This window comes from Scatophagus argus, chromosome 7, assembly GCF_020382885.2.
Source record: "Scatophagus argus isolate fScaArg1 chromosome 7, fScaArg1.pri, whole genome shotgun sequence".
Taxonomy (NCBI): Eukaryota; Metazoa; Chordata; class Actinopteri; family Scatophagidae; genus Scatophagus; species Scatophagus argus.
The window spans coordinates 23,133,391-23,155,504 of record NC_058499.1 but is presented as its reverse complement, the minus strand read 5'-3'; the positions used below and the strand labels follow the sequence as shown (position 1 = coordinate 23,155,504).

The window sequence follows — 22,114 nt, the reverse complement described above, 5'->3', positions numbered from 1 at the left end:
AACAGTGTCTGTCCCCTGAAATAAATCACCAATACAAATATAGCAAACATCTGAGAAGAATAAGATAGACACTTGACATTTACTTATCGTATTTATTGCATTCTCGTGTGACATTTCTCTGACGTGGAACAGCTACACTGACAGGGCATATTCGACATTCTGAATTCAATCAATATTCAATTTCAGCAAAATGAAGTTTTACAGATTAGTTAATAGACAGGTTGATGATCAATTTATACAGTTAATGTATAAACTAAATAAAACCCATAGACTCAGGTAAGGTAATGGCTTGTTATTTGCTAAAGCAACAATATGATACATCTACTGCATGTACACCTCAGTTCCGACCAATCACAGGAACAGAACTCAGGCTTTCGATCACACAGATGGACGGAGCCACTGCTGAGAGATCAGATTAAAAACCTTTAGTCAACAAAAGACATACTGTGTATACTGTGCCTAAATCATGGAAGAGCTGGGCTGACTTTTCCCTTTTCTTTCTGAGACTGAGCTTAAGTGGTACAGGAAGCCTAAAATTGCAATTGCGGCACTTTAAGTCCTGAACAAGAGGAAAAAGACAAAGTTGCTTTGGGGGTTGTACTTAAAATGGGGCTACAATGAGATGAGACACAAAGACAGAGGCAGGACAGAAGTTTATCAAGAGCCAACTTCACGCTGAGAACAGAACAGAAAGTCTGAGGCGGAAACTCCAGTTTGTCTCTTTTCATCTGAGCTGCACAGTACTCACAGGAAGCTAAATCAATCAAAAGTGCATCCCTTTTCTTTTCAGCATGCAAAACTGAAGTGGCCACTGAAAAATCATCTGTGGTCTTCTTTTCCTAAACTGCTGCAGAGGATCTTCCTATGTATTTAGATCATTTTTACTGGGGGAAGTCAGCAGCCCTCGTCTCAATAAATATAGTGGCTCATTTACAGCTAGCTGAGTGTCAGTGGTCATCTGTCAACATGGCGGGAGCAAGAAACTCTGCAGTTTTGTTTGTTTTCTGATCTTTGTCTGACCCAAAGGGAGAAGAAAAGAGGAGAGGAAATGAAGGCAGGAAAGTTCGCTTTTTGGTGATTTCTGATGTCCGCTTTACTCCCGAACTTACGTTTGCAAACTTAACTCCCCCATCTCTCTCTACACCTCCCACACACTCTCTCCTCTTAGTTCTCTCCCAACTTAAGCCGTGCAAACTCGTTGGCCATCTGCAGTGCCTCCTGCAGGCAATGTATGTTCCTGCCCGTAGCCTGAGCAGACATGTCCTTGCCGCCTCCCTTGCCATCCAGAAGGGGGCACAACTCCTGAACCCACTCGCTGGCTTTCAAACCTCGACTGGCCACATCCTGAAGAGAAGAGGCGAATGTAAGGTTAGATGTTAAAGGTGTGGCTCTGAAAGGCTGCCATCACACTGTATGAGTGAATGAGCGGGCATGTTACCTGTGGGACTTGACACAGGCAGGTGATCTTGCCAGCGTCAGGGTCTACGGTGAAGAGCATCGCAGCGGTCTGAGGGGAGTTCGACTTGAGCAGCTTCAGTGACTCATTCAGCGCCTGAGAGACGGAGGGAGAGAAGGAGTGAAGGATAAATGTAAGAAGGAAAAAAGGAGGCAAGAAGGAGGGAAGAGTAGAAACAGGGAGGGCAGAAAGAAAAAAGTCTCCTAATCAGCACTATTGATGTCTCAAGGTCAGAATTAATGGGCCACAGAGCTGATCTGGTCCCACGGCAATAACACAATGAGATAAGCTGTGAGACTGCCGAAGAAAATGTGCAATACTGCAGAGATAAACTGAATTTTAAAGCTGTTAGCACTTTTCATTTATTTTTGTTCCTGATGCAGATGAAGTCTTCGGTTTTGGGTTATAGGTTTCTTCTTGTATGTCTATGTAGGGTCTTTTAGGCTGATCTGTCAGTCCAGATTAAAAAAAAAAAAAAAAAAAGGATAGAAATGGCTTTGTATGCCTTCACTTACACAACCCCAGTCCATTTTTCAATAAGTTATTAAAAATCCTGTACTGACTCTCACCTTAGCTGAGGCTCCGGTCTCCATCTCCATGATGAGCAGAGGCTGGTTGGGGTTGTTTTCAATCACCTCACTGGTCTTTTCCAGGACTCTCTTCTGGATGTCAGCCTTGTAGGTGCGGTCCAGGTCGTCCATGACCTTCTTCAGGCCCTTAAGGGTTTCCCTCATCTCATCTTTCTGCCACTGGGAGATCACTGCTGTGCCTATGGACTGCAGAGAGGAACATGCTGATACCACAGCACCAGAGCTGGCCTGCTGGGAACGTTTTATGCAGCACAAACACGTCATTTACCTCCGTCATGTCTGCGATCTCTTTTTGAATGTCCTTGTTTGGTGCACTCTGCTGCTTCACCTTGTCTCCCAGTGCGGACAAAGACTGGCGCAGGGAATCGGCTTTCCTCTGGGCCTGGTGAATATAGGACACAGAGGTATGAGACAAGGGATACAAGTGCAGACAGCAAAATGCTGGTGGAAGCAAGAAAGATGAGCAAAAGGCAAAAAGTAGAAGATACAGAAGAGGATCAAACAGCAATTGCTTGCTAAAAATAGCAAAATTAATTTGTCCTCAGGGTCTGCATAGAGGGGAAAAATACAAAATCCTTCTTCGCTTCTTGCCTTCAATGCTGTTAGCGCCCTTTACTCCAGCCTCAGCCAAAGCTCACTACATCACCTGCAGCTAGTGCAGAACGAGGCAGCACTAATCACTGGTACAAGGAGACACAAACACTGTGGTTTTAGCTATGCTTCACTGGCTTCCAGTCACATTTACGATTGATTTCAAGATTTTATTGTTAACTTTTAAGGCTCCTCATGGTGTCACACCTCGATGAGCCCTAATCTGAGCCCGAGTCTGAGGGCCTCGGACAGGGCTCTACTGGTTGTGTCCAAGTCCAGGCTGGTAACAAGGGGTGAACTGGCCTTTGCCCCCAAACTAGATCAGCCTGCCTGTGGATCTCAGGTTAGCAAAATCAGTAACCACTCAGTTTAAAAAATAATAATAATAAAAAAATATATATATATATGAAAATGTTTTTGAATTCTTCATGCAGTAGCTTGCTCTTTTTTGAGCAGCAGCTCCACAACTCCAACTATCATATTTGATATTACTTGTCTGGCATTGCACATTTGCATTATGTTGTTTTAAAGGTTTAACTTCATCCCATCTTTATTGTATTTTATTTTATTTTATTGGTTTTGAGTTTGCACTTCACATGTATTTAACTCCATGCTATCCATATTGCAGTGTAACCTTATTGAGAAAGGTGATAAAGATCATTATTGTTATCATTATTATTAGTAGCACTAGAAGTTGTACTTCAAGTCAAAGACAGTTTCATTAAAGTTTATCACTTTGGTGCCTCTTCTCACCTGGGACCAAAATAAGACAAGTAGACCCTCAGTCTGAGGCACATTCTCATGTTATTAAGTTATCAGTTATTGGATCAACACCACACCAAGTGACCATTTTAGACAATCAGTCTACTCAACTCTTCAGTGCGAGTGTGGGTGATGTGCGCTGGAATCAGGTGTGAGTGTGTGAGTGAGTGTGTTTGCATGCGCACACACTGACCTTCTGGGCCTCTGTTCCCGTCACAGCAACAATACGGCGGATGCCCTTAGCGATGGCCTCCTCGGAGACGATGACAAACGGTGCGGCGTGACCCGAGTTCTGCAGGTGGCTGCAGATAACAGAAACCAATAACACATTACGAAGAGTGTTACACAACTGTGGGAGGCAGATGAGGGAGAGGAGTGAGGAGAAGGAGGAAGACGAGCAGCAGAGGAAACATTACAAAACAGCAGCAGGAAACAAGGGATTCTTTGAAGTGGCTGCACATTAAAAACAACATCAAAGATATTAGATCAGTAACGCTGGCCCCACACCAGAGGATAATTGGTATCAAACATGTTTGATATTTATGAGTTAAAATACTGCAGAAAGGCACAGTGATGAAATACTGAGCAGAAACACAAAACAGAGCAGGCTGACTGGGAAAGTCACCAATCACGTTAACAATAATACCGCAAAATGTCTAAGCCGATGCTAATTCTGTCTCTTCTTTTTCCTGTTTCTTCCTCTTTTTTGGTTTTCCAGAGTGAAATATGGCACACAGGCAAGTGCAGCCAGCCGAGGGTGATCGTCGCCATGTATGTGGTCTCCCACATACAACAATCAGATCTGAAAATCCTCCAGTGTGCAGCAGGTATAAAGTGGGATATTTGATAATGTAAAGGAGAAAAATGTTGGATATGACCCACAGTTTTTAAAGAGACTAAATTTACTCATCTAATAAACATAATGATCGCTATTTCTAGCCCTGTCTTGACCACCACTGCGGTCTCCACCTCGTCCAACAGCTCTCCTAGGAAGCCTACGATCTCGTAGATCCCTCTCACCCCGACGTTTGGTAGTAATTACGTTCATGTACACCGTCGCTATGCGTGGCCACATCATCATATTCTATGTTGCTAGACATCTGATGGTCATCCTCTAAAGGCAGATTTTCTCTTTCAGAGTGAAAATTAACGAATTGCTGACATTAAACTTCATCAACTGTTAACTCAGCATTTTGTGTGTCTTTGCAACGCTTTACTTCAGAACTCAGGACAAGTTTCAACTTCGATTTGCTCAGATACTCTGAATAGGAACACGCTGTGAATTTGGGTCAGGATTAAAGTGCAGCATGTCTGCCAACTACTGGTCAGATCATGTAAACGTCTCCTTCAACACTTAAATCAAGCACTTGTGCACATAAAACACAGCTTGGAAATCACTTGGACTCTGAAAGTAATGAAAGGAGATGAAAAGTCTAGCTATAATCTATGGTAGAGCGAGGGCGTCTTGGCATTCAGGTGAATTTTACAGCAAGGAGCAGGCACTGTAAAAGCCAGTGAAGCAAGCCTAATCACTGTATAGAGCTCTACAAAATGTTCCAGGACCCTCTCCTCACAGGGACACGCCGTCTCGCTGTGAAGACCCACAAATCCAATTAATGGTTTCCGCTTTACACAGCACCACCGGGCAGCTCTGACACTTCTGAAAACTTCCTGCAGATGCAGACGTTTGTTCAGCGACAACTCTCCATATTCAGCCTTCACTCCAGTCGGATCATACACAGTAATTACCAGCAGCACTTCAGAGGTAATGGTGAACACATACTTTAATCAAAGCAGATGAGCATATGTGTCTAATCGACTAGTAACATTTAAATTGACATAAACAACATAAATTACAGCTTATTACTTTCAAATATGTGATTTAATGGTAACTTAACCGTACTACAGTCAAAGGCTTGCATGTCACTTCACGTTTCTCTGTGAAAGTCGGGCTCAGGATACAGTATTTTCAGGTGGATTTAATCCTGAATCGCCCCTCAGACAATCAGAGACGACCCGGTAATGTGAGGGATTTACAGATCCGGTCTTAAACCTTCTGGACTTTTCACAGACACATTGGGCCACCGTGATCATTTCTAACACGTTTGATATTTAGGAGTTAAAATCTGGTTGATAATGTTATCTCTCTGTGAGCGGGACCACCACAGCAAATGAAGAGAGGCAAGCTGCTTACATCTGCTCCCCCATGAGATCATGTGAAGTGCTGGTTTGCTCCCGTTGGCATGATATCTTAATAATAACCTGTAATGCATGAGGCCCCCTTATTTTCAAATCTTGTTGTGTGTGCATTTAAATGATAGAAATAGAAATAGAAATCGAAATGAAGCAAAGCATCATACTCACGTTCCACCACAAAACTCAATGGAGGTCAGAGAACCGGCAGCACTGTCAGGGTCCTTCAGCAGGTCCTCAACAGGGACACCGATAGACACGACTCGGACAGGGTCGGGGTAGGTCTCATCGAACACGGCACGCAGACCCTGAATGGCCTTGGCTTGTGCTAGCGGGGCTTCCATGGCGTACACGGTCTGAAGACAGCAGAGCACGAGAGAGAAACCAGAGTTAATATTCAGAATTCTTACCAGACTGAAGTAAAGAAAAAAGAAAGCCACAAGATGTTAGGTTTGTTGAAACAGTTAAAAGGACCTAAGTGGTGTAATTATTTATGTGTATTCCTTCACTGACCTTTGCTTCTCTTATCAAGGCACAAGCGATCTCCTCAGTCCGCCGGATCTCCCCCGTGCTCAGGGCACCTTTAGCAGTGAAGTCAAAGCGCAGGCGGTCGGGGGCCACAAGAGAGCCTCTCTGGTCTGCCTCCCCCAAAACCCCCCGCAGGGCGAAGTTTAAGATGTGCGTGGCAGTGTGATTGCTCATGATGGGCCTACGACGAGCCTGGAGAGAGAATGTGAACGGATATTTGTCAGATAAACAAACCAGAGCTTCACCCAGTGGCAATAAAGACAGAGACCACAAACACGTTTCGAAAATGTGTCATAAAGCTTGCTCTCATTCTGTTCAGCTGACCAATAATGAACAATATCATGTATTGTGCACATGTGCTCACCTCATCTACATGTAAGATAACCTCATCTCCAACCTTCAGCGTGCCATAGACCGTCCCCACATGGAGAACATAGCCTCCTCGGACCTGTGTATTCTTCACTGTGAACTCCATGCGCTGCAAAGGACAGGCGGACAGAAGGAAATGTTTTTCAGTTAGAAGGCTGGCTGACGTGGGTGTGTGTGTTCTGTTGTAGAATTCAAAGATTAAAACACACGTCTTTCCGATCTTTTTAGAAGTGGAAGAAGAAGTAAAAAAAACACATCAAGACAGAACAGGTTCCTTGATCAACATCCTCAACAAAAATGAGAATTATTAAAGAAATACCAAGACGTACAGAAGACCGTCATTTGAATACCTTTTTTTTTAAAAAAAACCAAGGCAGGAGGCCTTCCGCAAGCTGCGATACGAATGCGTTTTCATGCCGTTCATGTTCACACGAGACAGATTGGAACAATTTATTCTTTCAACTATTCTCCTGTCAAAACTGTGATTTTTAACAGGCAGCCTTTTCTCGACTAGCAGAAGGTCTTTTCTGCCTGCAGGCATCATTCCCAGCAGCTGCCAGACCCACCAGTCAAAGTCACTTAATCAAACGTTAAAACACACACTGACTGATGGTAATTGCCATTTTTCACTGATTTAAAGTCAACAAAAGGTGGTTTCATTTTAGCTTTAGTAGAAAGCTGGATTTTTGTTTCACCTGCGATCTGTAGACTCAGGGGAAAAAAGCAGCTCACACACACAGAAAATTAGCCTAGCAAGGGCTTTCTAAAGCCTCAGACCTCATGATGTTTTACAAAATGCTCTCACACAGCATTACTGGCGCTCATTATGAACCACTGAGAAGCGCACACACCTGCTTCTCATCTAGTGGTGGACGTCATTTCAGCTGCACTTGTGCATTTCATATGTTTTGTGTCCGGTAAATGTAGTGGAGTACAAAGTACATTATTTGGCTCTGAAATGCGTAGAAGTAGAAAGTGGCATGAGACAAGGAGCACAAATCTGCATTGAAGTACAGTACTTGAGTCTTTTTCTGTTTTCCCTCACACTTACATCCCCCGTTGCGGCGTCCTCTCGAAGCATGTAGCCCTCATCAAACGTCTGTCCGCCCTGCTCGGCGTAGAAGGACGTCTGGTCCAGCAGCACACCGCACTCCTGACCGGTGGTCACTTCGTCGCAGAAGGCGCGGTCCCGGCGCAGGGCCAGCACTGTGGCTGAGGCCTGCTGAAACTCTAAACATGCAAACAGACTGACGGTTAGAGCGTGACTGTCCTGCAAATACAGCCGCCGGAGCTTCAGCTCTCATCGTGAGAATGCAAATCACTGACCGTATTTGCCATTTTCGTCTGCAGTGTACTTGTATTTGGGAGAGTCATCTGTGGCTGGGATATTTTTGTTTCTCAGCTCTTCAATTGCATAGATGTCCAACATGATGTGGTCCTCGTCTCCTGCGCCCTTACCCTGGGACTTCAACTACACACACAAACACAAACTTGTGTTGTTATTGACTTACAAGCACAAAATCTACAAAACAGAACTTGATACTTAAACACATGATCAGTTCAGTGGACGTTAACTTTTTAAAAGAGAAATGAATGAAACACTGAGTGAGAGATCTGAGAATGAGATTTCTCCCTGAGCAACAAAAAGCTAACAAAAAGGTCTCTCTGTCTCTCTGTAGGGACCCTTTCTATAACACTGTCAGACATTTAGGGTAACAATCTCAGCCTGTGAGTGGCGAAAAAAAAAGCACTTCCTGTGAACATAATAGTTAGTTAGATAGTTGGAGTTGTCCCATAGGATTACTATGCTGCCACTGAGGCGATCTATTGGACCACAACTTTTGGTAAGTATGAATCCTTTACACCCTTAAATGTGTAAATAAAGGACCCAAATTTAAAAATACCACAGTCCCCTTTAAAAAGACATCCTGAATCACAGGCATTATAGTAAGTGAGCATACATTCACAAAACTTGATTTTTCTCACAAGTGTAATGATACTAACATTTACACTGTGCTGCTACCCGCTTTTGGGTGTACTTGTACTCGTAATTCAACAGCGTTGTAATGAATACAACATTTCTTTATCCTGTTTGCATCTCATGTTCAAAGCCTACAGACCTAAAGTGCCAAACGGACTGAGTGCAAATGAGAGAATAAAGAAGAAAAATAAAGGCTGAGAGCATCAAACTGCCCCATCTGGAAGCAGAAGTGCAGAGTCATTATGTATACACACATTAGTACACTGTGACGTGCTGGACAGCTTATTTCAACAGCAGGTGCAGGACTCCTGATTCTCACAGCGTAACACCAGAGAACGCTGACACAAGGCAAATGTAATGTACCCACAGGAACTGGAGGTTCCCCTCACACAACAACCAGAGCCCAATTTAAACAATCACTAAACCAATCACACACACACACCCCCGCTTCCATCTCCTCACCTGTGCTGCCTTCTTCTCCTCTTCGAAGGCAGCCATGTCCACAGCCAGGCCTTTCTCCTCTGCGATGAGGGAGGTCAGGTCCAGAGGGAAGCCATATGTGTCATACAGCAGCCATGCTGTGTCACCTGGACGGAGAAAAAAACAAAAAAACAAAAAAAAAGCTGCTTGATATGCAGGAGAGGCATCTGTCTGAAGCTGCACTCGGAATCTGTTTAATTGCCGACACAGACAAAGAATCTGACTGTTCTAGTTTACAGTAATACAGATAGAAGAAGACAAACAGCTAACACAACAACAAAGCTGAACAACGAGGGGTAAAATTAAACATAAACCTGTTCTGTGCATACATGTGTGTTTGGCTTGTTATTGTAATTCCAACAATGTAATAGCAAGGACCCCGCGTTAGAGGCATGAGCAGCAGGGGCGTCTCATTTTGGAAAAACAGACATATTATGGCCTCACCCCCTCTGACAAGGAAGAAATAAATAAAACAATGACACAGACAAAAAAGTTGAATAAGAAAGATTTGGAAGTCACATATGATGGTCAGACAGGAAAAAAAAGGAAGAGAGACTAATTCATGCAATGCCAACAAACACATTCTGATTGGATTAAAAGAGGAACAAAGAGCAGAGGAAAGGAGCGAGGGAGGACAGCAGTGACAGAGGACAGAGCGAATAAAGAAAGTGATGTGGGTGGTGAGCAGAGATACGAGGCAGAGAAGGATTAAAGAGGATGACTGATGGAGAATAAAAACAAAAACGGCGCACTGAACTGGTTAAAATTCCATCTGTGTTGGAACAGAGTTTATGAAGCAGTTTCCTTTCACATGATGTCTAAAAATAAATAAAAGCTCTCTCCACAAAAATGGTCAGCACAGAACATGTATGCCTGCATGTCTCACCTGGGATGGTCTTGCAGTCTCCCAGACTCACAATCTTCCTATCGAGGATACGGCGTCCCCTGCTGAGGGTCTTCAGGAACTGCACTTCTTCCTCATTAATAATGTCCTTCACCATTTCTGGGTCTTTCCTCAACTCCGGGAAGGCATTGCCCTGGAGCGTGAGAGTAAAAGAGGATTGAATAAAGCATATAAAGGTGAATACATGATACATCAAATCAAAAGCATTTTAAGATCTTTTTCAAATCTCACCAGGGACTCAACCACCACGTCCACCAGAGAGGCAAAAAAGCCTCTCTGAGCTCCGAGCTTCTCGTGGGAATAACGCACAGCCCGACGCAGGATCCTCCTCAACACGTAGCTAAACACGGAAACAACACTACTATTAAAAATCACATCACACACACAATTACAGTACGCTGAGCACTTTCGGCACTTTCCAGCTTTGTACTTTCCCAGTGTTTAAGCTCTGAAATGTTCATGTCTCACCCTCTTCCTGTGTTGTCAGGTCGACCGCCATCTGACAGGGCGATGGTGATGGTGCGGGCGTGGTCAGCGAGCACACGGTAGGCCATGTCAATGCCGTCAACATCCTCTGCACCTACTTTTCCGGTGTAAGGTCGAGCACCTGTACCCTGAAACAAAAGTAAAGTTTAAACCGCATATTAGACTTTACTTCTCTGAGGTACATCCTCAGGCCCGCCACGTTCCACATGTGTTTGACAGGATGGTTGTTGAGCAGTAGCAAATGAGGTATTGTTGGAGTATATTTTTCTCCCCCACACACAAAGCCTCATGCTCAATCTCCGTCTGCAGTGATGCAGTGAAAAAATTCAATCCATATATTCATTTTCATGAACTCTCAGCGCATGGTGTTAATGTGTCAGTTCAGTGGCGGGTGCGCTCTATGACCGGCTGTCACCAGTAGTTTATTGTATATGGTGACAATATGCTGAAGATCAGTCTCAGACATTTCTAATCCTATTTGTGTGATTATTTTCCTAATGAAGTGTTCAAATACATTTCTTCTAATGGTCATTTTTACGTTTTATTCAAGTCCAATATGCATTTCCCTTTCACAGCTGCTCTGTTGTGTGTACCTTGAACAGATAAAACAGCAAATGACTGAAATGCTGAACAGCAACTGACTTAGAAGGCTGAAAATAATGACTAATGGCAGAAACCATTAGATGATAAACATCAAATCTTAAAATCCTCAAAAAAAAAAACAAAAAAACAAAAACAAAACATGATTTTCAGCCAAAGCCTTGAGCTGATGTTTGATGTTTGCTAACTTCCAGTGCTTATGAGTCAGCTGCTTCAGGCCCTAGAGAATATAAACAGGTGTATGTGACCTCATCAGACCTGTGAAATTCAGCCTTAAAAGTGTACCAGCTTAAACTGCATGAGCCGACAAGGGAGATTATGTTTACACTTCCATCCAGTTACCAAATCCGGGCATCTTGGTACCTTTTGAATGGCTTCGAAGTACGGGATGAAGAGGTCAGTGTCATAGTTGGACATCTTGTTCTGCAGTACTGACACCAGGCGCTCCAGGCCCATGCCTGTGTCAATGCTCTTCTTTGGCAGTGGCTTCAGGACAGTCTCAGACTCTCTAAGCAGGGAGAGGAAACAAGAGTTACAAACATTTACTGATTTACAGATTTTACTGTGCGTATCTGTTTGAATTTTACAAAAATAACCAAATGCTGAAGAAGAAACCAATTTATTCCGCAGCCTTCCTTCTCTGTTTGTTAATGGAGGATTGTACAGTTTAGTTTTCCTCATGTCAAATTTTGGATTACTTATATTTTAATCACAGAACCATTTCTGTCTTGGGTATTAAGAAGTTAGATGAAGTTTTTCTGCAGCCAAGTAATCTGGTTTCTTGTTTGTACTGTTTCTACTAGACAAAACAGATTAAACAAGGTGTGCCTACATTCCAACAGTAGCAGCAGCTGATGACTGTCTGAACTAGGGTTGGGTAGGTCTCCAGTTTTGCTGGTCTGGTCTGCTGTACAAACTGTAACCAGTTTAATTTTATTCAACCTGACTGGCATTTGTCAGGTGTAGGAAGAGAGCAACAGCAGCATGCAGCTAGTTAGCTGGTTAGCTCAGTGTCCCAGGCTGGTCTTTCCCTCGTTTTGTTGTGATTTACAAGAGTTCAGAGTTATGCACAAAGTGCCATCTAATGTTATGTTTCATGCTACTATACTTTAGTACAAAACCTTGTTTTGATTGCAGAGTCAACTGCGACACCTAGTGGCAAAATTCAGTACACAGGTCTCACCTGTGTTTGAACATTTTTACAACTCTATTTTGTAGGTATCCCACTGAACTGGTTAAAAGCCATAACTATTGGCCAGAAATTGGAAAAACAAAACAAAACAACAACTACCACCATTAAGTTGCTTTGTTAGCACCACGATCAGAAACCTTTGAGCGATCATCACCGTGGAGAATATAAACACTGTTGCATCTGACAACAGCAGCATGAAATTCAGAGGACCATTATCAAATGCCATAACAGTGCTTCCACACCTAATAAGGTCACTTCGGTTGAATGAACTCAGGTGCTTTAGCCAAAATGGTTTGGACTACCACTACCTGGTAGCTTGCACTATCTGGCTGTCATTATTAAAACAACCAGACAGGGTTTTGTGTTCACTAATAATTCTCATAATAGCTTATCCTTCAGGAGTTCTTTGTAACATTAGAGAACAGAATAGTCTCATATAATAGGCAGTGAAACACTTTCTGTCAGTCAGCAGAATTTGGTTCCCTAAGTGGCCCTGATGATGCAAGCAGACAAAAACTGTTCAGTGAATGAATTAGCTGTCACTATGCCTCCATGCTTGCAGCTCTTGGTTCATTTGTTTCTGCTGGCTTCTTTGTCTTAAAAATATGACCCCGAGGTGTTAGCATGAAAGTGTAAACAAAAGCAGTGAACCAGGCGGATTCGACATAGATCCCACAAGGCATCGCATCAAATTATATTTCAAAACAACTGTGAATAATAGAAGTGCTGGGGTGTGAATAATTGCATCACTCTGACCAGGAAACCTGTGAACAGTGTGGAGTGAAAAATGAATGAGTCACTTTGTTTATTTGCTCCGCACATCATTTTCTAACAAACATCAGTGCTGACGCCTCTGATTAGCGTCTGCCTGTGTGTGTGAGCCTGTTACCTGTTGAACTGGATGAACACAAGGTTCCAGATCTCCAGGACATTGGGGTCATCCATGTTGACCAGGTGAGCAGCATCCCTCCCACCGATGCGGTCGTAGTGGATCTCGCTGCAGGGGCCACAGGGGCCGGTGTCTCCCATCTCCCAGAAGTTATCCTTCATGCTGCCTGGCAGGATGCGAGCCTCGTCCACACTGAGACACATACACGGAAGCAGAGAGGGAGAATTTGATGAAATCAATTCTGAAAATCAGCCAAATCTCTATGAGCACAACTTATTTCGCGCTTATGTGTGGGCATTTGGTGCTTCAATATATATATTTTCCCCTTACATGATATGACTATTTACCCACTAACATGTCATGAGTATCATACAATTTCCTGAATATGATTTATTATTCACTTGATATTATGCTATTTTGTGCTATACTGCATCAACATACTTTATATTTGCATTTCAGCTTATATTATACATTATATTTATATACTACATTATGTCATATTGACACATTATCTAATATACAACATTTTACATTAATACAAACGCTAAGCCAAACTTCAACTCTGGGAATCAAAGAATCATCTGGTCAAAACGTAACTGCATGGAGGCCACAAAATGAAGTAAAGAAAGCTATACAAGACACAATAAACATAAATTAAGCTAAAACATTTGTGGAATTTTTGTGACCAGTCCAAGAACCACCTTCAAGAAAGACAACAGCGAAAACCCCAGAAAAAGTAAAGCAAGCATGTGAAAGCGTCTGAGATTCGTATCTTACAGACTTTCCTCTTTTGTTGGAGCTGCTTTAACAGGACCACTGATGCGTTTTTAATGTAAGCAGAGAACAAAGGTTGACAAGAGTGAAAAGTGAAACAATCAAAGAAAAGCTACAGAGAGATGGAACAATCGCAGAAAGTCAGACGCAAAAAGGGGAAACTGAAAACAGAAAGCACTGACTAAATAAATAAATAAATCAATGTTAGAGAACTGAGAACTGGAACAAGAGGAAGAAGGCTTCACACAAAAGAGGTGGAGAGAGAGGGAATTTCGAGGATGTTGTTGCAATTATTTGAAACCAGTAGCCCTTCTGTAGCATTCATTCAGAAAAACAAATGCAAGATCAGTCAGAAAAAGAAAAAAAAAAGAAAAACAATGGAAATAATTTGTGAAGGACTCTAAATTGCCCCTAGGTGTGAGTGTGTGAGCGTGCGTGGTTGTCTGTCTTTGTGTGTTGGCCCTGTGATTGACTGGCGACCAGTCCAGGGTGAACCTCGCCTACTGCCTGTGGTCAGCTGGATCTAGATAGGCTCCAGCTGCCCCGCAACCCTGACAGATAAGCGATATAGAAAATGGATGCATGGTATCAGGTAGGCACATCTCATTCCCAAGCTAGACTCACCCCAGGTCGATCCAGATCTGTTTGCACTCCAGGTCAGGCTCCAGGCCTGCCTCAGCATTACCCCCGAAGTAGGTGACATACAGGCGGTCTATGGAAATGCCAAATTCCTGGGTGAGCAACTCCAAGGCCATCTTACAGGCCAGTTGCTGCACAGGTATAAAGAGGGAAAGATGAGATGAGACAGAGGTGTAAGAGAAAGTGACTGCAGAGTAGAACACAAGAACACAACTGGGTTCAAGAGGTGCACACCCCAAACACTGTTTGCCGATATAACATTGATACATCATCAATCAGATTTTTTTTTTTAACTCTCAAATTATATATCTGTCTTAAATGTATGGTATCACTCAGGTTATAAGTGAATAAGGTGAAACAGTGAGACAAGGGGAAGGGGTGACATCGTAATACCTTAAAGTAGTCCCCAAAGGACCAGGACCCCAGCATCTCGAAGAAGGTGTGGTGGTAGACATCTTTACCCACATCATCCAGGTCATTGTGTTTGCCTCCTGCACGGATACACTTCTGGGTGTTGGCGGCACGACGCAGCTTGGCCATGGGGTGGGAGGGATCGATGGTGTTGAGGAAGATGGGCTTGAACTAACAGGAAGGGAAAATAAGAGTTGTGTTTTACTGAGAGTTTACTACAAGAGTTGTATAATTTCAGCACCAAGCAATATTGCAAACTAGTGTGTATGTGACAAAGAGCTGGCCTGTGGGCAGGAGGCACAGATGGATGGTGTACCTGGTTCATGCCGGCATTGGCGAAAAGCAGCGTGGGGTCATCCAATGGGATGGTGGATGATGAGTGGACGTAGTGGTGATCATTGCGACGGAAGAAGTCAATGAACTTCTCGCGAATTTGAGCTGCACTCAAAGAGGAGTCCATTCTGAACCAGCTCTCTGTACAAAAATACACAAAGAAGAATACGACACTGTGACCATCAAGCAATTTCAAACAGGCAGCTCTCATAGATGGCAGCCATTTTAAAATTAGTTCAGAGGCCAATTAACTTCTTCTGGGTCGCTGACTATGTTTCACAGTGATAACAGGAACATTGCTAATTACTAGTACAGCAAACAGTGGGTAACAGAAAAATAGAAACACAAGCTTGGTCTCAACATGTGGCAATTTAACCTCCCAGCAACTGGGCCCAGTTGTAGTCAACAAAAGAGGGGAGTAAATAACTGTCCTATTAAATGATTAATGATTAAAAAGTTACATTATTGCTGTAAACTCAAGCAGGGCATCTCAATGGACTGAACTGACAGTCACTGGTGTCTGAATAAGGGGCATGATGATTTTTGCAATTCATTGTTTGGTTTAACTTATGATTAAGGCCAAAATTTGATTTGATTTTCAATTTACACATTTACATTAACAGTTATGCCATTGTTTAAGTCTCATATCTGGACATGTACACATGAAATACTTTTATTCCCTGACAAATTTAGGAATTGTTATTAATTACTGGCAATTACCTCCCTGTTGATGAACTACATTCTCGCCACTGCAGCCTGCAGTCAAATCAGCTAATGTCTGTGTTCTAACATGCGGCCTCAGATATTCTACTCAGTGTTCAGCAGTGACTCAGGAATCCTGTATGGCAGGTGAGGCTTTACATGCTGCAGGGCTCTAATAATACTGCAAGTTCATATCATATCATTGCAGTATGATTCCACTTACCGCTTCAACAGTAATTTGTCTTTTGAGGAATTCTTTGTGCTCAAGTTATTTAAATCCAAACTACATCTGAACAAAATAATGCATTCAACAGGCTTGAATGCATTTAGGGCACCATACCCCACAAGGAAAATTGGAAGAAACCTGAAATACAAGTTCATTTTTGTCCCGCCTTCCTTCACGGCTGTACTTGTAGGCCCCCCCAAGGTACTTCATGGCAGCAGTAAGAAAACACCACTAAAGCACCATATGACCAAACTATAGTCAAATCACTCTATATCATGGAGAGCAAACAGTACAGCGATAGGGCTTTGGGTTTACCTTATCTGCTCACAGAACTAAGGCTATATGGGACACTGCTGCTGATGTGTGCACGAAAAGCTCATTCAGACACTGCATGTGATACTGCCCAACACAAATAAACTTGATTATTTAACCTTCATTTAATGACAATTAAAGTTAGGCTGAGCTCTACTAAAGTCTACTGCTAGCTAATTTCAATTCAAGTTTGAGATAGAGAGGAAATATCTACTAACCTGTAAAGCCTGTGACTTATTTTGAAGTCGCATGGAATTCCATGAAACAGGATTTAAAGCCCCTAAACACCCGTGAAGGGTCTGAATTCAATTAAATCAATAAAAAAAATATTTTTTGGACTTCTAACCACAGGCCACATCTGTCACATCTGTATCTGTAAAGAACAGCACGCTGTCTATAATTAAAAGGCAGCACAGTTGAATTCCCATGAGGAGATTCTTTTGTGAGCTTGCAGGTAAAAGGAAACCACACAGCTGGTGCCTTCAGCTCTCTGGAGTGTGCAAGCAGAAGGTAAACAGCCACCGTCCCCATCCTGACTACCAAATCACCTTGTAAGCAACCAGCGAAAGCAGCAACATTTGGGTGGTAATGGGATGGAAAGTTTAGCCAGTGCAAGGGACAGACTGAAACATACTGCTATGTAAAGATACTGTTACTGTGCGGCAGATGAGTCAGTGAGTCAGTAAACAGGATCCAATATTTGACAACAGACGGTTACAAGAACAAAAGAGAAACCCGTGCACCTTTAAGGACGCAAATAAGTAGACAAAAAAAGGATCAACACACGTTGTGTTGGTCGTTACTTGAAATCAATATACTGACGAAGAGCTCAGGCTGGCAGTAAAGGCTTAAAATTATGTCCACTAAGTCAAACGCCAAGTTAGTCAACGGAGCAGCCCTGTGTTTTGTCTGCAAAACTTGGCGTGGTGATTTGTACCGTTGGTGGCGCTATTTGTGCAAACGAATACAGACTAAAATGAGTTATATCCGCAGGCCTCACGTTAAATCTCAGTGGGTTAATTTTCTTTTCTCAAGCTGACTAAAACCAGTTCTCCCATGACACCGTCAAGCCTCTGCTGTAAACAAGCACACAGGAAATGGTGGAAGAAAATAGTGCCAGTCATGTCAGACAATATCACAACATCATCAAACCGGTATACTGCATTATTAGATCGTCAGCTGATTGTTAACTGCTTTAACTGGGCTCTGGCATTAGCTTGACAAGCTGACGCTAGCTAGAAACGCTACCTGTATATTTCAGCCTGACAGAAAAATTTCAGCACACAACTTTAATCAAAAACCTTGTTTAATGAATAGTACGATAAAAGTAATTAAATCTAACAACACCAGAGAAAATTTTAATGCTCACCTAAGTCGCTGTTCTTGCAGAATGATTCAATTACTGCTTCCGAACACACTGCTTTAGCCCACGCCGTGCAGCCAACAAGACAAGAAAGACGGCACTGAGGCATTGAACACGCCTATGGCGGTCGGCAATTGGTCCGGACGCACCGGGTACGTGCACAAATGTCAAACTCTATTGGACAAGCTTATTGTCAATCTTAGCCGAGCCCGCCACATCAATGGTACGAACTTCCATGACTTGGCTGATGCAATGTAAAAGACACCTGTCTCAGTACATATTTTCACTCTGCTTGATCAAAAAAAGTGGTTGTGCACTTATTTGCAAATTAAGAGGTTAACAAGGTTTTGTCAATGCTAATTGCTAGTTGTAGTATTTATTAATTTGGGTGTTTATATTCTGGCTTTGTCATTAGGGGATGTATCATCAGTTTACTGATAATTTGTGATTTTGTGATATAATATCCTGATAATATCTTATTTGTTAATATTGCAAACGCATATATTTGAGATTTTCCACCACTGATGCAATGTCTTTCAATGCCACGCAATAGTGGAACCATTTCTCAGTTGCTGTGTTTCTGAGGGACAGTTTTTAAGGTGGACTAGCTTCCACACGCTTCTGCTACTTTACTTCATATCACTGCAACATGCCGACGGATACCAAGCGCGTTCGCGGCCCAGAAGTGTCCCAAAGCCCATCTCTGTTTCTGTGCCAACCGGCGGACGTTCTCCCCTCGCACGGCCCCAGAGCGGACGGTCGGCAGCGGGACCAAGTGGACGTCCGGCCTGTTTTTGTCCGGTGTGGCCTCGTGAGCCAGGCCAAAGGCTCCGCATACATAGAGGCTGGAAACACCAAATTGATGTGCTGCGTTTATGGCCCCAGAGAAACAGAGCGAAAAGATGAAACCGATATGAAATGCGGAAGGTAGATAGTGTTTTTGTGTTATTAGTATTTGTTTTTTATTTTACTAATTTGTTGATCTAGGACAGCGTAAACACAAATGTAATGACCGTATAACTTACACACTCAGCTTGGTAAATATGAGAAATTGAATTCGTAAGCAGTAAAACGCAGCTTTACCTGGTTTGTACAACAAGTAGCTTATGTTGGGTCATGATGGCAAACTTAATATAGATGCACAGTTTAAGATTTGCTTTACATTGAGCGGTGTACTGAGCTTAGCTGGATTTTCCCTCAAGCATCTCATCGACACTGATTGTGTCTGTCTTTCTCCATCTATCCAGGTTGACGACTGACATGCGTTTTGCTCCATTTTCCTGTCCAGAGAGGGGCTCCTGGATTCAGGGGAGCCAGGACAAAGATCTCTCCCTGATGCTGCATGAGAGTCTGCAGCCAGCTGTGTGCCTCCACAAATATCCCCGCTCTCAGATCGAAGTCAACGTTATGGTACTCGAGAACAGCGGTTCAGTTCTGGCCCATGCCATCACGTGTGCTTCTCTTGCTCTTGCAGATGCAGGCATTGAAATGTATGATCTGGTGCTAGGTTGTTCCATCTGCCAAGATGGTACCTCTTTTGTGGTCGACCCTTCTTACATGGAGGAAAACAGCTGCAGTTCAGTCGGTAGTGAGAACCAGGGTGGGCTGACTGTTGCGTTCCTCCCCAGCCTGAACCAAATTTCTGGACTGCAGTCAGATGGAGAAATGACTGAAGACACTCTGACAGCTGGGATTCGGACCTGCATTGAGGGATGCTATAAACTTTACCCGGTTGTCCAACAAGCCCTGGCAAAGGCTGTGCGCAAGGCTGCTCCCCCACCTTCAGAGACCTGAGACACACATTAACCAAGAACTGTTCAGTTCATCGTTCTTCTTATTCACAATATAAAGTTCTTACTTTAACAGCAAAACCTATTTTTCTAAGTTTGCTATTTGTGTTTAAATAATTTAACAGTAACAAATACTTCAAATATTTCTGACATGGGAATGGGAAATACAGATTGGATGAATCAGTCTGCTTGTCGAGCATCATTCCTGGTTGTATTGTCATGATGCATCCTACTAAATATAAAATAACTAAATAAATGCACTCTTTTGCAATGGGCAGACCTCATACAAACATCACAGATGGATTTTCTGCTGTCATTAGCTTTGCTGGAGTTTAAGACAGCTTTAACCCTCATTGCCTACTGCAAAATTACATAGCATCTGAAACTGTCTCGGTATATCTTGAAACTGCAGTATAAAGTGCACCTATGCCTCTGTACCCATGTGCTGAGTCCTGTGGAAGAAACCCCAATGCCGCTAGAGGTCAACTGATGTAAGGCTTTAGTTAAACTTCTTATAAAGTGGTTTAAGGGAAGGCCTTTACTACTCCGTCTCTGGTGTCAGAAAAGATGCCTTGAGAAAAAAAAAATATCCTGGTGCTCCGCATGCCCTCTTACCACTGTCTTTGGTTAGCACATGGTCATATAAGTCATGTAATCACCAAAATGGTGAGAGAGAAGCCTGGAAGTGTTAAGTTTAATTTTATGCTTATGTGCCCATTAGAATTTGACATACTTTTTGTCCTCAGGGTGGCAGTAGAGCAAGCACTGCTGTATGTTTCAAACCAAGCTCTGTGGATCATGAACATGCACAACAGATTTTGTTATACTGTATTTTGTGCTGGCTGACAATTGGTCCTGGAAAATGATGTTGCAGGCTATAGTAATATGTTAAGTAAAAAACAATTTATTTCATTAGCTTTAAGATCATGACACTCAAAGACATGGAAGAAAACAACTCATGTTAAAAATAAACTTATATATGTCCAAACTGGCCTTTAAAATGATTAACAAGATGATGAACAGTGGGAATTGCTCTCCTCTGTTTGTGTCACATCTAACAAATTTGGTGTGCTGTAAAGAAGTCTGCGTGTGGCACGGCATGTTGTGTTATAGTTGTAGTGTTCAGCTTGTGCTTTCAGACTCCATTTTCCTTTCATGAGAATCATTATTATTATTTAAAAAATAGCAATACTTGGTTGCTCGGCTGACCCTACAAGTGAACAAATAATTTCATCATATTCACAATCTGCACTCTCATGCAGGTGCTTGCCAGTGTACAAATAGGATAAAACCAGGAGACCACTATAGCATGAGGGCCCGTCATGACCTGTGGCAGCCTATAGCAGGTTGTTTGGTAGTGCCTTGGTTTTCAAAAATGCCAAAATATGTTTCATTATCCAGCCTTCCATATATTATAGGTTTGTTACTGGTCAGCAAATAAATTAGTGAAAAGGATCAGATTTGCAATGTTGTTTAAACTGTAACTGTGCAGGATGTTACAAGCTACTGAATCACTTTTACAGTATATCCTGTAATTCTGTAAATAGACTATAATAATTTTTTCATGAAAGAAGAGTCTGGCAAAAAACCATGGAGACTAAACACCAGAGGAGTGTCACAGAATCTACAGCAGGTCTCCTTATCTCTGATGAGTTGAGTGTTTCTAATGAATCCAGCTGTGTGGAGGGCATTGTAAGGTGGTACGACAGCTCCAAGAAAGACATTAGAAATACACAGCCGTTAAAAGCAGATTCTGAATCCAGATTTTAAACAAAGAATCATTCAGTGAAACTCTGGAACATGACTTTATCACAGTGAGACATGGTGGAGTATAAGAGCCTGTGTGTGGAAGAATCCAAGACCCCACGATGTGAAGTGACCTCCAGCTAAGTTTCTCATGACCCTGCATCAACTGATGCTTCAGATGGTGAAGCATTAGCTGCTGGCTCAAACGCTGGAGCTCCCGCTGTAGCCTCTGGCTCAGAGAAGATCAACAATGAACCTAACAGCATCCCAAGCCAGCTTCTTCTCATGTGACTACCCTTCATGTAAGACTGTATTATAAACCTGTCTGACACATAACCCCGCTAACGCTGATGTGCTGCAGTTAGAGACATTGGAGCTGACGATGAAGCACTTCCCCTTGTGTCATGTATGTTACATGTCTGGATATGAGTGAGACTCTGTGTATGTGTGTGTGTGTTAGGGGATGGTGCAGAAAGAGACCAAGGAAGTGCACTGCACTTTCAGTCCCTGCTCATCAGTGTGTCACTGCTGACACTTTGGTGTGATCGGGAGGCTGAGGTCAGTCAAAGACCTTGTTTTCCCGAAACAGGACCATCCCAGCATTCCACAGCTCAATATCACACTGATACAAACATGCATGTGTTTACTCTGTGAAATGTTTGCTTTTCTGTCCAATGTCCAGTCAGTCAGGGGTATGTGTGATGGGAAGTATTTCTACTGGACTTGTGAGCACCAACGCACTAAGGAGGCATGGCACCCACAGGAAGAAAGAAAAGATGCAAGGACAGTTTCCAGGT

General features: G+C 42.8%; 2 protein-coding genes across 2 annotated transcripts; one reads left to right on the top strand and one right to left on the bottom strand.

The window, feature by feature from the left end:
* Nucleotides 1-78: 78 nt before the first annotated feature.
* aars1 (alanyl-tRNA synthetase 1) lies at nt 79-17,926 on the bottom strand. Its single transcript, XM_046394103.1, has 20 exons — nt 17,788-17,926; nt 15,162-15,319; nt 14,828-15,016; nt 14,420-14,565; nt 13,022-13,213; nt 11,304-11,448; nt 10,323-10,468; nt 10,086-10,194; nt 9,837-9,987; nt 8,933-9,057; nt 7,816-7,960; nt 7,541-7,719; nt 6,485-6,598; nt 6,106-6,312; nt 5,764-5,948; nt 3,593-3,701; nt 2,315-2,428; nt 2,026-2,232; nt 1,439-1,552; nt 79-1,344 (listed from the first exon to the last, which is right to left on the bottom strand). Exons 1-20 carry the CDS (start codon nt 17,888-17,890, stop codon nt 1,165-1,167), a joined length of 3,018 nt encoding a protein of 1,005 aa, XP_046250059.1. The 5' UTR covers nt 17,891-17,926; the 3' UTR covers nt 79-1,164.
* A 113-nt stretch (nt 17,927-18,039) lies between these two features.
* On the top strand, nt 18,040-20,559 carry exosc6 (exosome component 6). The gene is made up of 2 exons (XM_046394104.1): nt 18,040-18,708; nt 19,029-20,559. The coding sequence occupies exons 1-2, from the start codon at nt 18,431-18,433 to the stop codon at nt 19,573-19,575; spliced, it is 825 nt and encodes a 274-aa protein (XP_046250060.1). The 5' UTR covers nt 18,040-18,430; the 3' UTR covers nt 19,576-20,559.
* The last annotated feature ends 1,555 nt before the right edge of the window (nt 20,560-22,114 follow it).